Source organism: Pantherophis guttatus, chromosome 2 (assembly GCF_059756535.1).
Source record: "Pantherophis guttatus breed Tessera chromosome 2, ASM5975653v1, whole genome shotgun sequence".
NCBI classification, from domain to species: domain Eukaryota; kingdom Metazoa; phylum Chordata; class Lepidosauria; order Squamata; family Colubridae; genus Pantherophis; species Pantherophis guttatus.
Window position 1 is genome coordinate 18,911,410 of NC_142064.1, and position 18,203 is coordinate 18,929,612.

Genomic DNA, 18,203 nt, shown 5'->3' on the forward strand with positions numbered 1-18,203 from the left:
AGCGACTTTAAAATGATGGTAACATTTTGAGTAACTAGAATCTATTTCTTCAGTTAGAAGTGGCTGGGTGTGGTTTTGCATGCTGCCTGCATCCCGCAGATGGGACTTCCCTTGTTTGCATGGACCGGTTTCTGACATGCCATGGGCCGGTCCTGGCCACTGACCAGGGGTTGGGGACCCCTTGACTTAGAATGCTTTTTCATTTAAAAACAAAAAACAAAAACTTAGGGTTTGGAAAAGAAAAGAAAAAATGTTTGCTGGAACCCTCACAATACTTTTGATAGTTCTTGACCTTGTAGAAATGTTTTGCCTGAGGAACCACGCCTGTTTCAGAGGTTGATTCAGGCAAAATATCAGTCTGCGCCTTAATGGTAAATGGCTGATGACACCTCCTGATTAACAGCAAAACAGTTTCTGCTTTGTTGCCTCTGGCAATCCACATTGAGGCTCTTTGAATGTCACGGAAACTTCCTTAAAATGAATTTATAATGCAGGGAATAGGTCACACTTGTTAGCCTCATAACCAACATCACTGTGTCCGTCCGGACATGTTCCTGGCCTTTGTATGTGAGTTGAAAGACCTGTAAGGAATGTCTGTCTGAGTACAGCTGTGTATTTATGGAGCTAATATGGAGCCTTGGTGGCGCAGTGGTTAAACTGCATTATTGCAGACAAACATGAGTTTGATCCTGATGGGCTCAACGTTGACTCAGCCTTCCATCCTTCCTAGATTGGTAAAATTAGGACCCAGATTGTTGGGGGTCAATATGCAAATAATACTTCTACATTGTGAACCTCCCAGAGAGTGCTGTAAAGTGCTATGGGGCAGTACATAAGCCTAAAATGCTATTACTAACATACAGAAGTTAGGGTCCATACTGAGGCAGGAGTGAAAGGTGGGGTTCCATTCTTCCTCCATGAATTTCTCCAACTCTGGAGGCCAAGTGAATTTCTGTCAGTATGAATCCTAATATACTGTAACAAGCCACGAGTGAGAAGATTTGGGTCATATCCAAATATTCCTTAAGTATCTCTTACTTGGAGAAATGCATCCGAATAAATTGTAATACATCGATTTGAGGGCAAAGAATATACTGTACAATGTTGAATGTGTTTTTTTATTGTTGTTCCAATAACACTTTTCGCTTAGTCATGCTATGAACTAAATGACTGCAATGAACAGTCATTACTTCCTCAACTCTCTTTGGTTTTTAGAATAATATACAAATGTTCCATGTGCGACACAGTGTTTACCCTGCAGCCATTGCTGTATCGTCACTTTGACCAGCACATTGAAAACCAGAAAGTATCTGTCTTCAAGTGTCCGGACTGCTCGCTTTTGTATGCACAGAAACAACTCATGATGGATCATATCAAGGTACAAGTCATCCGGTTTTACTTGGAAGCAGCCCTATTGCATAAAACAATCAGGGATGATAATTAATTATAGGGAAGTTATTAAGAGTAGATGTCAATAGGTGGGGGATACTCAGCAAACACCTGAATTTAGCAGTACATTTAGATCAGGGGTGTCGATTTCATTGAGGGCCACATCAGGGTTGTGTTTGACCTCGGGGGCCAGGGTGGGTGTGGCCAGCTGGATGTCACTCGTTCAGGGGTGTCTGGTGGCCCAAGCGCTCTGCCAGCAAAAACAGGCTGCTGAGCTCCATTTTCAGGCACGACAGGCTCCTGCCGTGCTCTGCCAGCGAAAATGGGCTTCCAAGTTCCGTTTTTAGCCTCCCCAGGCTCCTGCCACACTCTGCCAGTGAAAATTAAGCTCAGGGGAGGCGCATGCGGCCCCTCTGAGCTCCATTTTTGCTGGCAAAGGGCAGCAGCAGGCCATTGCAGCCAAAAATGAAGCCCAGTAGCCCTCTCAAGCTCCATTTTTGCTGGCAGAGGCACTGCGGACTGATCCTTTGCTGTTTCTAGGGCAGCCCCGCGGGCCAAATATAAGGACCCCATGGGCAAGATCCGGACCCTGGGCCTTGAGTTTAACACCCCTGTTTTAGATAAAAAGGATGAAGGTCCCTCTTCATTACTATGTCAACCACTAATGCACTGTTTGTGAAAATTTGAACCTGAAATTTGTGATTTTTTTTTCAAGCCCTGAATGCCTTTGACTTCAAAAATTCAAATGGTGTGACACCTCAGAGACAATTTAGTGTCATGATTTTGATGATCCTATATACCATGATATTAGAAGACCTTATGCAAATCTTGTGTAATATTTCAGTGTTCTCACACAAAGTCTCATGTGATTAATTGTCACATGAGATTGATTGAATGCCCAACTTTTTGCACACAAGCCCATAACAATAATAAAAAAAAGCTCGCTTGAATCTTGAATATTCCATTCCCTCTAAATCAGGGGTCTCCAATCTTGCCAACTTTAAGACCTGTGGACTTCAACTCCCAGAATTCCTCACCCAGCAAAGCTTGTGGACTTTTAAGACTTGTGGACTTCAACTCCCAGAATTCTTCTGCCAGCTTTGCTGGCTGAGGAATTCTGGGAGTTGGTCCACAAGTCTTAAATTTGGCAAGGTTGGAGACCCCTGCTCTAATTAGCAGATACAATCTAATGGCCTTCCTTTCCTCCTTCCACAGTCCATGCACGGGACGTTGAAAAGCGTTGAAGGGCCACCGAACCTCGGTATCAATTTGCCGTTGAGTACAAAGCCTTCCATCCAGAACTCAGTCAGCCACAATAAAGAGGACTCGAAATCCATCAATGGGACGGATAAAGCCGAGAAGAATTCCCCGACTACTGTGAAGAAGGCAGAGCCCAAAAAAGGGTCTAATCCTGGCTGGACATGCTGGGAATGTGATCGGCTGTTTACTCAGAGAGATGTTTATATATCCCACATGAGGAAAGAGCACGGAAAAGTAAGTTGTTGTGGGATCCTGGGTTGTTCTCTGAGCGTGCTTGTTTTCTTGCAGACTTTTGAATACACAAATATTTTGATCTAGGCTTCCCCAGCAGCACGAAGCCGAGTCCTCGTCCCGATAAACCCCTTTCATTTAATTTACAGTGAATTCCCCTCCAGCAAAGTCTTTCCTCTCCCACAGTCTTTCAAGATAGTTCACAATTACTGACCTTTATCAGGCTTGGAGAGTGGCCAGGCCGATATCTTTCAGATGCCACAATATTTGTCAAGAATGCAGGAATGAACTAATTGTCTCCTGCAAACACCCCTCCCCTTTCGCTCCTCTTTTATTCTCTATGGGAGGGGCCCTTCATTGCCCACCTGTGGCCTTACTCCCAAGTTGACCCTTGTTCCTTAGCTGTCCCCTTCTCCTGGCAGCTCTGCGCATGCGCACACTGGGAACAGGCTCCAGCTATTCATCTGCTTCACTGATATCTGACTCTGAAAGCAGCTGATATCTGTCATATTTATTTATTTATTTATTTTTGAATTTCTATACCGCCCTTCTCCCTGAGGACTCAGGGCGGTGTACAGCCAGAATTAAAAAACATGCAGTACAAATATTAAAAAACAATTAAAAGATATATAAATTTGGCCCAATTAAAACTCACTACCAATTAAAACATTTAAAAATTTCTTCTTAAGCCAGCCCGGCTTGCTTGAAAAAATGGGTTTTAAGGGCACGACGGAAAGCACTGAGGTCTTGGATTCATATGGCCCTGGCCCCATCTCTGCCTCTGACGCAGAGCCCTCGTCAGAGCCTTCTCCAAACTCCAAGACTGGCCCATGTTCCTCCCCAACCTCCTCACTGTCTGAATCTGCTACCAGCTCTGCTGGCCGCTGGTGGGCCACAACACCAAACTAGGTAACATCGTAAGTGCTAATAAGTTGTAGCTCTTACATCCTTCTATTTGTGAGCTCTACAAGTAGTCTCAACCGACAACAGATCGTTTAGTGACGGTTTGAAGCTACAACGGCACTGGAAAAAATGGCTTAATGACCATTTTTTCACACTTATGACCGTTGCAGCATCCCCATAGTCAGGTGATCAGAATTTGGACACTTGGCAACTGCCATGGATTTATGATGGCTCCAGTGTCCCAGGGTCATGTGATCACTTTTTATGATGTTCTGACAAGCCAAGTCAATGGGGAAGCCAAAATTTATATTGTTAAGTGAGACATTTGTTAAGTGAGTTTTACGATTTTTCTTGCCACAGTCGTTAAGTGAATCACCTGAGGTTGTTGAGTTAGTAACACGGTTGTTAAGTGAAACTGGCTTCCCCGTTGACTGCTTATCAGAAGGTCACAAAAGGAGATCGCCTGATCCCGGGACACTGCAGCCGTCATAAATATGAATCAGTTGCCAAGCATCCAGATTTGAATCATGTGACCAAAGGGATGCTGCAATGGTCCATAAATATGAAAAACAATCATAAGTCACTTTTTCCGTGGTAACTTTGAACGGTCACTAAACAAACTGTTGTAAGTCGAGGACTACCTGTACTAACTTAACTACAGTGATTCGCTTAACAACTGTGGCAAGAAAGGTTGTAAAAAGGGACAAACTCTCTTAGTCTCACTTAGCAACAGAAATTTGGGGCTCAGTTGTGATTGTAAATTGAGAACTACCTATATTTCATGACATGCTTAACAGACTCATGGGGCAGGATACGTGTGTGATGAAAAAACTCCAGTCTGCACAGATGAACTGTTTACCTAATCCAGAAAGGATTAGATTCACCCCAAAATCTTTGACCTTGTTTTGACTAAACAAATTCCTTCCAACTAAATCTCTCCATATGAAGGAAGTGACTTATCTGAATATTATTTGGCTCTTTTCATTCCCTGAGATTTACAAGAGGATGAATTGGAGAGGGGGGTGAAATGAATGAATTTGGGGGGGAACTCCCATCTGTCTCGTATGTTTCACCCTCTCCCTGTAGTCAGATCGGGAGGGGAGGGGGACCCTCCTGGATATCAGTGGTGAAATCCAATTTTTTTTACTACCAGTTCTGTGGGCATGGCTTGGTGGGCATGGTGTAGCTTGGTGGGCATGACAGGGGAAGGATACTGCAAAATCTCCATTCCCTCCCCACTCTGAGGCAGAGTTGGTATTTGCCGGTTCTCCGAACTACTCAAAATTTCCACTACTGGTTCTCCAGAACCTGCTGGATTTCACCCCTGCTGGATATGTCTGAGCAGTGCTGACCACATTTATATCATTGGATTTTAAAATATCTTTGGTGGGGAAAAACATGAAAAGACAGGAAGTGAAAAGGCAAGTACAACTTCCTTTGTAGCAGTTGTAAGAGCTAAAAGAAAAAAAATGCTGAGTGATAGAGCCAGACATCTTGTGTTGTTTCATGCCAGCACACAACACAATGAGTCTGTTGACTGGTGAGTGGATGGCTAGAGGGTGTTTGTGTTGCATGAACACAACCAGTATGAATATTAGAGTCAAGCTGCTTTTTAAGTTGGTGCTGAATTAGCCTTAGTGAATTATATTTTATTCTTAGCAGCTCTCTCTTTCCGAATTGAATTATCTGTGAAATGTACTGATTACAACCTGTGTGTTGCCAAAGCCTTAGAAGATGACTCTTTTGGCAGCATTGAATAAAGTGTGAAAACCAACCATTCAGAAAATGAAATTAATTGTTTGTTAAAACAATCTGCCTGTGCATTTTTCTCGTGCATTCCTTATTAGTGCAATGCACAAGTAATAAAATAGCTTCAGAAATAAGTCTGCAGTTAACCAGCCTTTCACAATTTTTAAGAATCTGAGGCTACGAGTTCCATTACATTAAATTACATTAAATTGTATTGAATTACAGAATATCTCTCCAGCATACTAACTGGGATTTGGTAGGGATGCATTTATTTATTTAGAATAGAATAGAATAGAATAGAATAGAATAGAATAGAATAGAATAGAATAGAATAGAATAGAATAGAATAGAATTCTTTATTGGCCAAGTGTGATTGGACACACAAGAAATTTGTCTTGGTGCATATGTTCTCAGTGTACATAAAAGAAAGGATACGTTCATCAAGAATCATAAGGTACAACACTTAATGATATTATCCAAGAAGATGGGAGGTTAAGAAATATGAATGAATGAATGAATATTTGTTATAGAAAGCACATATGGTCTAGTGACTAAGATACCAGGCTAAAAACCAGGATGCTGTTCTAGTCCCACCTTAGGCATGAAAGCTGGTTGCATGATTTTGTGATCCTGCACTTATGGGGAAAAAATAATTATATACATTTTTTAAATTCCTATGGCCACCCATCTTAAACAAATAGTGGGCTGGCAAACATCACAAAAACAGATAGACAAAACCCAAGTTCTAGCTCTTTTGTAATCCGCATGCTACAACACAATGCATGCATGAAAGGGCAAGGTTTCTATCTCAATACAGTTAATTCTCAGTTAATGGCCGTCATTGGGACTGGAACTCTGCTGCTAAACAATGCAGTCATAACATGAAAAATCATGTGACCGCATTGACTTGTGACGACAGTTCTGGCAGTTTTCCAGTTGCAGCAATTAGAAAAGCAGGGAAAGCACGGAAGATGCTTCGCTCGCGTTGGGGCTGAAAAACAGCTTCGAAAGCACAGCTGATCCTCAGAGGGAGGTCCGGTGACTAAAGCAGGCGAAGAGCGGAAGGGGTAAGAGAAGGCAGCAGCTGCTCTGGGTAGCCATTTTGGGCACCACGCGGGGTTACATTTGGAGTATAAGACGCACCCAAATTTTCAGTTTCTTTTAGGAGGGAAAAAGGTTCGTCTTATACTCCGAAAAATACAGTAACAACAGTGGTGGGTTGTTACCGGTTCTCCCCGGTTCTTGCGAACCGGTAGTGGAAATTTTGAGTAGTTTGGAGAACCGGTAAATACCACCTGGCCCCACCCCCAAACTATTGGCTGCCTCCCGAGTCCCAGCTGATCGGCTAGAAGGAAAAAAACTGTTTAAAAGGTAAGAATAACGTGGGTGGGGGGGAGGGCGGGGGGGAGAACCGGTTCGGTGATGTCATATCGTCAACACTACCGGCTCGGCCGAACCGGACCGAACCGGGAGGAACTCATCACTGAATTGCACGTCTCCATTGTCAAAGCTAGGGTGGACAAAGCATGTGCAAGGATTAGGGAATATTTGCTGAGTGCTGGAAGAAGGTCATGGGAGGTGGTAGAAAGACTAGGTATAGCACAAATACTTTTCAAAGATGTATGATTCAAATGCTGAATGGGAGTAGCAAATTATTTCCCCCTTTCCCTGAGCAAGCGGGGTGTGGGGGAGCTGACTCATATTTTTTTGTGTCTGATACTCAGTGCAAACCCCTAGGCAAGAGTAAACATAATAAAAATGACGCTAGTTTTGCTGTCTGAGAGGGTTGAGGAGGTATGGGAGGAAGAAAGCAGCAGATGAACCCGTGGGAAATCTTGTGAAAATGAAATTGGCTCCAAAAAGTTAGCAGTAACAAAAAAAAACCAGCTTCCTACAGACCTGAGATGCTAGGTGAGAGAGGCTGGACTCGTCATCCTCCGCTCGTACACCTTTGCTGATCAGGCCAGGTTATTATCAGAATTGCTGTCCCAACTACTTCCCAGCATAATTGGTTGAAGCAAGCTGGTATAAATAAAATGCTGGTTTAGTTTCTTTCCAAAGCTGTGAGTGAAAAGAGTTGCACATCGGAAGGCAGATGGCTGAAGATGCACGTTTTTGTTGATTCGCTAGCAAGCAAATCCATCTTCCTCCATAAGCTCGAGCAACATTTATAGTATTCCTTCATTTCTCACAAAAACAGTCCTGGAGGTAGGCCGAGCAGGCAGAGGGAACCGGCCTGAAGTCCTCCCTTGAGTTTCTGCGATTGAGGGCGGTATGAATGAACCTGGATCTGTTTCCACATTATACTCCAGCACCTTAACTACTGTACCACTCTGGCTGTAGAAGATATGGCGTGTTAGGCTTTGTGTCCCAAAAGTGCTTTTTAAAGAGGCAATTGAACTTTCCGGTTTTTCTTTGAAGACGTTTTGCTTCTCATCCAAGAAGCTTCTTCAGTTCTGACTGGAACTCCACACACAGTTGCACCACTCAGGTGACCCTGATGACACAGATAAACCTCCAAGTGCTTCAATGACCCTCTAAAAGGATGCAAATGACCAGCTGCCTGCAAAGAGTATAAATCCTTCCATTCCCCACCATCCTGTCAGAACTGAAGAAGCTTCTTGGATGAGAAGCGAAACGTCTTCAAAGAAAAACCAGAAAGTCCGCTTGTTTCTTGAAAAAGCACCTATGGGACAACCATGACCTAGATGACTGAGAATCTCCATAGACATTTTCTTAGAAGACGTTTTGCTTCTCATCCAAGAAGCTTCTTCAGCTCTGACTGGATGGTGGAAGAATGGAAGGATTCTTGGATGAGAAGAAAAAACATGTTCAAACAAAAAAAAGAAAGTCCAGTTGCTGTGAGGCCTGGAAGCCATCTTTTGCATTGGATCTTCAGGCCTGCCACATTTAGTGCTGCGGGAAACTGGGAGGGAGTATTGTTTGCATCTGGGGAGATATGTAGTCATAATAACATTCCTTTCTTTGAGAGTCAAGGACATGTTGCCCTGCACCTGGAGTGGTGTGACTGGGAGGCATCTCCAGTTGGGACGGTGCATTGATTGGGCCAGGTGATGGACGTGTGGGTGCTGGGCAGGAACTTGGACTTTCCTTTGGGTGGGGAAAACCTGGAAGCTTTCAGGTTGGGGTTTTCCCAGATGTGCCAATATGACAGCTCTAATAAAATGGAACTTTGAGGAACTACAAGCCTCGGAGTCTTCTTTAGTTGGGGGTGTTACTTGGAACCCTGACAGTTGCCTCTTGAAAAACCACCTTTGGGACAACTATGGCCTGGATGACTGAGAATCTCCATAGACAGTTAGACTTGTGGTTTCCAACTTTCGGTTGTAAGGTGCTCTGCTTGCAAGTGGTTTGTTGAAAGACAAAATATTTCTGCTTTCACGAATCAAGGAATGGGATCAATGGAGGACTCATCCCTAGGACAGATGAGGGTGGTGGTGATGTGATCTGAAACAGGGCTTAAAATGTAATCTGCACATGGATTGAGTTGTCCCTGAAGGGCCACTGTATCTCAGTGAGCAAAGTTTTAAGGAGTGAAAGCCTCTCCTTCTGAACTGAACCCAACCTTCAGTCTTGCTTTTCTTCAGATGTCTTTCTTCTCTGCCTCTTCCTTCTTAGACAAATGCAGTCCTTTTTCTATAGAGAGGAAGTGGAGGGAAGTAATCCTCTGTAGTCATGGAGAAAGCTTTTATTACCAATCACGTTTTTAGAATAATAATAATAAAAAAAACAAGGGTATTTTCATGAATTAGGATCAGTGGTGATATCCAAATTTTTTTACTACATGCACGTATCTTTCTCTCTGAGCTATACATATTTACATACATTAGATACATTAGATAGAAGGATCCATGGGGCCAGCCTGAGGGAGAGAAGGATAGAGAGGAGAGGCTTCTGTGGGGCCAGCCTGAGGAAGGGGAGGGGAGAGGAGAGGATCTATGGGGCCAGCCTGAGGGAGAGAAGGGGATAGAGAGGAGAGGCTTCTGTGGGGCCAGCCTGAGGAAGGGGAGGGGAGAGGAGAGGATCTATGGGGCCAGCCTGAGGGAGAGAAGGGGATAGAGAGGAGAGGCTTCTGTGGGGCCAGCCTGAGGAAGGGGAGGGGAGAGGAGAGGATCTATGGGGCCAGCCTGAGGGAGAGAAGGATAGAGAGGAGAGGCTTCTGTGGGGCCAGCCTGAGGAAGGGGAGGGGAGAGGAGAGGATCTATGGGGCCAGCCTGAGGGAGAGAAGGAGATAGAGAGGAGAGGCTTCTGTGGGGCCAGCCTGAGGAAGGGGAGGGGAGAGGAGAGGATCTATGGGGCCAGCCTGAGGGAGAGAAGGATAGAGAGGAGAGGCTTCTGTGGGGCCAGCCTGAGGAAGGGGAGGGGAGAGGAGAGGATCTATGGGGCCAGCCTGAGGGAGAGAAGGAGATAGAGAGGAGAGGCTTCTGTGGGGCCAGCCTGAGGAAGGGGAGGGGAGAGGAGAGGATCTATGGGGCCAGCCTGAGGGAGAGAAGGGGATAGAGAGGAGAGGCTTCTGTGGGGCCAGCCTGAGGGAGAGAAGGGGAGAGGAGAGGATCTATGGGGCCAGCCTGAGGGAGAGAAGGGGATAGAGAGGAGAGGCTTCTGTGGGGCCAGCCTGAGGGAGAGAAGGGGAGAGGACAGGAGAGGCTTCTGTGCGGCCAGCCTGAGGAAGGGGAGGGGAGAGGAGAGGATCTATGGGGCAAGCCTGAGGGGGAGAAGGGGATAGAGAGGAGAGGCTTCTGTGGGGCCAGCCTGAGGAAGAGAAGGGGAGAGGAGAGGATCTATGGGGCAAGCCTGAGGGAGAGAAGGGGATAGAGAGGAGAGGCTTCTGTGGGGCCAGCCTGAGGAAGGGGAGGGGAGAGGAGAGGATCTATGGGGCCAGCCTGAGGGAGAGAAGGGGAGAGGAGAGAAGAGGCTTCTGTGGGGCAGTCCTGAGGAAGGGGAGGGGAGAGGAGAGGATCTATGGGGCAAGCCTGAGGGAGAGAAGGGGATAGAGAGGAGAGGCTTCTGTGGGGCAAGCCTGAGGAAGAGAAGAGGACAGGACAGGACAGGAGAGGAGAGGCTTCTATGGGGCCAGCCTGAGGAAGGGGAGGGGAGAGGAGAGGCCAGATTATAACTGCTCATTAATTTTCAAACTCTACGTGTCGATTTATCAAACCCGATCACATAGTTTCGTATCAGAGCAAGGGATATTAAGCTAGTAAGCCATATAGAAGAAGTCTGACAGCACATTTTCTGGTTCCCAGTTTCCTTTTTCACTCCTAGCTACAGCTGGAGAGGTGGGACCTGGAAAAGGATGCAGCTGTTTCAGGGAGTTACAGAGAAAAGCACTGCATGTGTTCAGAAGTGTCTTTTCGCCCTTGAATTTAAAGCACTCTGCCTATAAGCCTAAGACAATTGGTTACAGGAATCTGGGTTACAAACCACTCTGGCAGAAGATCTCACTGCCAAGAATGGGGGAAGGATGGTTTTGGCCTGTATTTAACAAGTGGGATTTGTGGTTATGTGTTCCTTCCTCTGCTTTTTGACATCTGGTTTATATTAATGTTACCTCTCCCTGACTTCGATGGGCCTGGGGAAGCAGTTGGAAATTGGGCAATGGGTCATCCCTGTCATTAAAAAAAAGCTGCATTTGTTAAGCAGATGTAGTAGTTCTTAAATGAATCCATTGTCTGCAATGGAAAGGGTATTTGTTTTTTTGTTTTGTTTTTTTTGCCAGAAATCAGAAGTAAACACTGTTTTCTATTGAAAACATCCTACTTAAATTATGTGACTGCAGGACACTACAAACAATTATAAATGTGAGCCACTTGCCAAGTGCCCAAAATGCTATCATGTGACCTTGGAATGGCCATCAGAATTTTGAATTTGGGTCTTAAGTAGCCCTGGGGAGGTCCATCTTAAATTCCAACTAGTTGCTTAGCATAAACCAAGGACTCTCTGTAGGTTATTATAGGTAAGGGAGAAGTTATTCTTATGATTTTTAAAAATTATCTGTGTGCGTCTCCCTCTAGTGGACATGGTGGGATTGGACACAGACGTGACTAACTTCACTCCCATTTCTTTCAGAAGTTTTGTGTTAAGTTTGCAGAACTTAAACTCTGCGCACAAATTGATTGCTTTGCAACGGTATCCGCATAGCGTTGCTAAATTGGTTCAAAGAGTCCCTGGTGTTCAGAACGCTCTCCTTAAAGCTGCAGTCTGAATCTCTCTGTTGACATTTAAAGGTATCTGCTCCTTCTTCAATGGTTTTTTTTTCCTTTTGTTAAAGCAAATGAAGAAACATCCTTGCCGACAGTGTGACAAATCATTCAGTTCATCGCACAGCCTTTGCCGTCACAATCGCATCAAGCACAAAGGCATCAGGAAAGTTTACACCTGCTCGTAAGTTCTGCTTTTGAAAGTTTTCATTTACGTCAGCAGACAAATATTCGACAGTATCACATAGTAACAGGCCAGGCAAGAGTTAAAGATTTCCCGTAGACCTTCAGATTTGCAAAGTCTTTGAATAATCATTTGGGGCTGTCATTCGTATGATGCCGCCCCCAGTGAGTCTGTCAGATCTTTACCTACCGGGCTTACTTCAAAGTTATGGAGAAGGACAGCTTTCACCTTTCACGCATCTTGGCTAGATATTGATTGCCTGTTCATCTTTGAGCATCATTTGGATAATACTGCACATTTGAAGCTATCCGTTCATAGCCTGCTCTGTGTTTTCTTCAGGCACTGTCCAGATTCCAGAAGAACTTTTACTAAGCGATTAATGCTAGAAAAACATATTCAGCTGATGCACGGCATTAAGGAACCCGACGTGAAAGAAATGGCAGAATCAACGAACATGGGAGAAAGTTCAGTCAAGGAAGACACGAAGGTGAGCTATCACGTTTCCCATTGATGTGGGTCATATTTCTGTAGAAGCATATATCTTTCCCCCCCCCTTTCTAGCAGCATCCACAGGAAGTCAGTAATCAAAACATTGGTCATAGTAGTGCACCCCTTTTGTACATGGATCATAAAGACAAACTCTGTGGGAGGAATCCTTTATGGAAGGTAAAAGGATAACCAAAGGCTCTAGAACAGGGGTGTCAAACTCGAGGCCCACAAGCTGGATGCGGCCCGCGATGTGGTTGGATCTGGCTTGCGCGGCCATCCTGGAAACGGTAAGGGCTCAGCCCATGTTGCTTCACCCCAGCCCATGCCTTCCCGGCAGACATGCATGTGCACAGGAAGCGGCAGGCGCATGCGTGCACAGGCCCGGCCCACACCATCCCGGCAGGTGCGCAGGCTCACAGGAGGAGCCAGGCTCACATGCACATGCCAGGATAGGGTAGGCCGGGCCTGTGCGCATGTATGCCCGCCGCCTCCTATGCTCAGGCATGCCTGTTGGGATGGCATGGGCCAGGCCTGTGCGCACGTCCACCAGTTGCCTTCTTCGCACGTATGGCCCGGATGGGATGGGATGGGCCAGGTCAAAGCAACACCGGCTGGCACCTTACCGTTTCCAGGACAGCCGCATTTACCGGCCTTTCAGGTGTGCATGGGGGGGGAGGTGTCCGGCAGCAGGGGCTCCACAGCTGGCCCTCCAAGAAGCAGACGCAGCGGTAGCAGAGGCAGAGGGTGGGGGGATGCACAACACCGGACGTTCTTGCTCCATTCCATGTGGCTGGAACAGCAGGTGGTTGCCCAGTGCATCCATCAGGCCGGTCCGTGTCCCTTTCCCCTGCACCTCTGCATCTGGCTACTGCCGCCACCACGGGCCAAGACAAGGTGAGGAGGATGTGGGCTTTAGTTCTTATTTGTGGCTTCATTAACTATGATTTAACCTTGGAACTGAGCCCCATGGATTAAAAAGGTCCGTAGTTCCCCTCCAAGCACAATATATCAAGCACAGAACTGGCCCTTGGGACTTTATGGCTTTTTCAGATTATCCAGAAGGCTAAAAAGCAGGTTGAAATCGTATAAGTCTGCAGGTGGGAAGGGTTTCCTATTCAGTATATATTAGATATAGCTGTTAAATATCTGCATGATGGAGCATTTGCCATCTTTTGTGCCTCTTTTCCATTTTTTTCTGGAAAGGGGCCAGAGGCAAGCTGTGCTTTGAGAACTAGCTTTGCTAGAAACAGATGTCTCTCAAGTCTACTCCGCAGGTACAGGCACCTGAGGTTTAAAAAGGTTGTCCTGTAGGTCCATCAAAGTCCATGTTTCTATCTCTCAACAACCTGAATCGTATACCTTGACCTCAGAGCTTTTGGTACAGCCCAAAGAATTCTTTCAAAACGTTTCCACTTAATTTTCATCTTCGGGAACAGCAAAAAAAAAAAAAAAGAAAGAAAGAAAGAAATTAAGTCCATAGGGAATGATCATATGAACTGCATCTAATTAAAATTAAATCAAATGTAGCTTTATTCCTGGCCCCTTCTATTTGTTTTTGTCCTGATCTAGCAGACTCGTGGACTGAGAAAAAGGTTGCTCCTCCCTATTTATATTAGGTATTTATAAGTGGGGCCCAGAGGTTCTGGCTTCACCCTGCTGTCTGGTGTCATGTGTTTATTATTACCCTTGTAAAGGATACAATCCTATGTTGTAAAGATAGAAATAGACATTATTGTGTCTAATAATTGGTGACATTCCTATCCTCTTAATCCAGTGGTGAAATCCAAATTTTTTTACTACCGGTTCTGTGGGCGTGGCTTGGTGGGTATGGTGTGACTTGGTGGGCGTGGCTGGGGAAGGATACTGCAAAATCCCCATTCCTTCCCCACTCCTGGGGGAAAGATAGTACAAAATCTCCATTCTCTCCCCATTCTGGGGCCAGCCAGAGGTGGCATTTGCCAGTTCTCTGAACTACTCAAAATTTCCACTACCGGTTCTCCGAACTGCTCAAAATTTCTGCTGCCAGTTTTCCAGAATCTGTCAGAACCTCCTGGATTTCACCCCTGTCTTAATCCACTATGACTTCCTTCTTAAAGTCACCCATAACATAGGAAAGCACATTTATAGATAGATAGATAGATAGATAGATAGATAGATAGATAGATAGATAGATAGATGATAGATAGATAGATAGATAGATAGATAGATAGATAGATAGATAGATAGATAGATAGATAGATAGTTAAAGAGCCGCGGTGGCGCAGTGGTTAGAGTGCAGTACTGCAAGCTACTTCTGCTGATCACCAGCTGCCAGCAGTTTGGCAGATCGAATCTCACCAGGCTCAAGGTTGACTCAGCCTTCCATCCTTCTGAGGTGGGTAAAATGAGGACCCAAAATTGTTGGGGGCAATATGTTGACTCTGTAAACCACTTAGAGAGGGCTGTAAAGCACTATGAAGCGATATATAAGTCTTAAGTGCTTGTTGCTATTGCTATTTAGCGTATGGGAAATACATGGACACAATGTGATGGATATTTTGTCCTTTGGGCCAGAAAAGGCCCGTTTCCGTTGCCATGTATATAGAGAGACAGGAGTTCTACAAAGATGTCTGGCTACCAACTGTTGTTAACTGCCAATTCTTCAATGTAGCCTGACTGCCAGTTGTTGCTAGTCGTTTGGTTCACACTACCGTGCTATCCAGGGTGCTATCCACGAGGAGGCGAAGTAGCAACACCGCCTCAGGAAAGCTCATTCTATCCATGATACTGCGGATTTGAACTTCTGTCTCAAATTTCATTTCACTGACAAAGAACTCTGTATGAAAGTGACTGGCCGTGTTGTACTTGATTTCTTTAATGGACATGTTTAATGTTGTTCTCAACTTCTTCAGGTTCCCAGTCCAAAGCGTAAATTAGAGGAGCCCGTGTTGGAATTCAGGCCCCCTCGAGGGGCCATCACCCAGCCGCTGAAGAAGTTGAAAATCAATGTTTTTAAAGTTCACAAATGCGCCGTCTGTGGCTTCACAACCGAGAACCTGCTTCAGTTCCACGAACATATTCCCCAGCACAAATCTGACGGCTCCTCCTATCAGTGCAGGGAATGCGGTCTTTGTTATACGTCCCATGTCTCTTTGTCTAGGCATCTCTTCATTGTCCATAAGCTGAAGGAACCTCAGCCTGTTTCGAAACAGAATGGCTCTGGAGAAGACAGTCAGCAGGAGAACAAGCCCAGCCACGAGGAGGAATCCACGGATCGATCCACCTCTGACAGGAAATGCAAAGTGTGCGCAAAGACCTTTGAAACGGAAGCTGCCTTAAACACCCACATGAGGACACACGGGATGGCTTTTATTAAATCCAAACGAATGAGTTCGGCTGAAAAATGACCTGCTCCTGTCTTTCATCCCATAAGCATCTTCCAAAAGCCCTGGAGGGGGGGGAGGGGGAGAAATCAACCTTTCTACTTCAGAATGGAGTTGACTTTTTTCTTTGGGGGAATATAAAAGATTTACCATACCGTAAATTTTAACAATTCTCCCCCAGGCTGTTGCAATAGATTCCACTCTATTCTATATTTCAATTTTATCTTCCTCACCTCATATCACTATAGAGATTTATAAGTAGTCATTCGTCATTCACTCTCGCCTGAAAGACAGCATTTTAAAAAAAAAAAAGCAGTATTTGAGTCTAAAAGAATTTGTATATATTTAAACAAAAGGAATTTCATAGTCTTTGTTACATGTTTGTATTTGTATTTAGTGGGGTTTTTTTCTTTCCTGTTTTGTTTGTCTTTCTTGCTTACGTCTTTTCTAACCAATGGATTGTTTCGAAGCAGAATTCTTAAAACGTTGGAGCAATACTTTAGATGTATTAAGCTGATTCAGATGTGATCCTTTTCTGAGATTGCCTGAGTAGCTTTGGAAAAATTCCCCCTGTGTTTCGCTCTCGTGTTCCCTGGGAAGAAGAACCCCAATGAAATAGTTCCTTCCCAACCAGCATTACCCCTTCAGAAAACTAGGTCATGTTAACCCAGGAAAAGACAGCCATGGGATATATATATATATATATCTCCTTGGATTCCATTTATCCAGAAATGTTTGATATTGCCAACATTGTGCTGAAAAAGCAGCTCACACATTTCTGAATGAAAAGTCAGAAGAATCGTGTGTCTGAGCAGAGAAGGGTTTTTAAAAAGCAAATATGTTTTTTGTTGCAGCTCAAGGAGCAGTTGTAGTTGGACCTGCAAATGAGTAGCCTGATTCTTATGACTAGGAGGATTAAGGATCATTTAATACGATCTCTTGGTTAAATATTTCAGGTGTTTTGGGAAAAATCTACTCAACTTGAGAATTTCTCCATTGAGAAAATTCGGAGTACAGTATTTAGCCCATGAGGGTTAATCTACTTTGCAAGAGCTCATTTGGAATGAAGCGGAGTTGAATCAAAGCAGTGGGGTTTGATTTTTTTGGTCTTGGAGGACTTTGCTATGTGTCATTTTAATCCTTGTCTGTCTTCACAGTCCTCTGCTGAGCTTTGAGAGACCTCATTGAATGTTGCAGGACCTTTTAAAGGCCACTTGAAGATGCTTTTCAGTATTTTAAGTTTGTCTTTGTCTGTTACGGTATGTAAGATGCAGAATAAGCATAATTATTTTAAATGTGTGGTATCCACAGTCAATCAAGTTGAGGGATAAAAGAAGGCCATGTGCCAAGTCAGTCTTGAGCAGCAGTTTTTATAGGATGTCAAGCATTCTTTTAATCATAGATATGAATAGAATCATAGAGATTTTGAACACAAGGAAACAACAGCCAATCGCCGGCCATCAAACACACCAATCAACCAATAGGAAGGCACCACATAAATATAATGCCTAGAGTAGCCCAAAGCACACATTCCGGTAGAGAGAAGTTCCCTGAGGATGGGCTCCAGCAGAAGTCCGAAAACTTCAGTGATCGACCCAGATTGGATCTTGCATAGAGATTTGAATTGGGGATCATCTGCATGCAATACTGCTGATTTTTGGACTGTCTCACAAAGATTTAATTTAATTGCTTATTAAAATATGCACTCATAATTGGACACCATAATGATAAGAAACCTTTACTGCAAGGGTGGTAGCTGCCATTGGCCCTCAGCGGCCCTCAGACCCTCTGAAGGACAAGTCCAGTTGGCCATAGATGGGAAAGAGAAAGAATTTAATGATTAATTGTTTTATTTATTTACGTGTGTGTGTATCTGTATATATATACATCAGGGATGGGTTCTACTTACTTTACCGGTTCGCAATGGGGCTGTGCTTCGCTTGCGCGCGCGCGCGTTCTTCTGCACATGTGCAGAAGCTTTCTGATGACATCCGAGTCAGTGGGCAGCGCCTCCTGGCAGTTTTACTACCAGTTCTTGTGAACCGGACCGAACCAGGGGCAACCCCCCACTGATACACATACATACATACATACACACAAACGCACACACGGTTCTTTGAGTTAACAAATACTCATCACAGATGCAAGATCACTAAACAAGATAAAATGTTTTGCAATTTTAAGCAAGTTTCTTCCTCTCATAAGAAGCGCTGAATGTTAAGATCAGAGGACCATGGGCCTGAGTATGATTTTCAGATTTCCTAGAATTTAGCTTATAAAATCGAAGTCGTGTGGCCTGCTCTTCATGGCAAATATTTGGCAAATTTATCCTGTAAAAGGCAGAGGTCACCAATCCCCAGGCCGCGGCCCATTCGAAACCTGGCTGTGTTTAGATAATTCCAGCCTATTCAGAGT

The 18,203-nt window shown here is 44.6% G+C and overlaps 1 protein-coding gene across 14 annotated transcripts in view; it reads left to right on the forward strand.

The window, feature by feature from the left end:
- ZNF532 (zinc finger protein 532) overlaps positions 1-16,285 on the forward strand; it is a 72,614-nt gene extending 56,329 nt beyond the window's left edge. For 9 of the 14 annotated variants that reach the window (XM_034442447.2, XM_034442452.2, XM_034442453.3 and 6 more), the window contains 5 exons: positions 1,216-1,378; positions 2,605-2,883; positions 11,825-11,937; positions 12,277-12,424; positions 15,318-16,285. In XM_034442447.2, coding sequence (XP_034298338.2) covers positions 1,216-1,378; positions 2,605-2,883; positions 11,825-11,937; positions 12,277-12,424; positions 15,318-15,812 — 1,198 coding nt within the window. In that variant the 3' untranslated portion in view covers positions 15,813-16,285. The remainder of the gene's footprint in view (positions 1-1,215; positions 1,379-2,604; positions 2,884-11,824; positions 11,938-12,276; positions 12,425-15,317) is intronic. The other 5 variants (XM_087885614.1, XM_087885617.1, XM_087885613.1 and 2 more) reach the window with 1 other exon arrangement.
- The last annotated feature ends 1,918 nt before the right edge of the window (positions 16,286-18,203 follow it).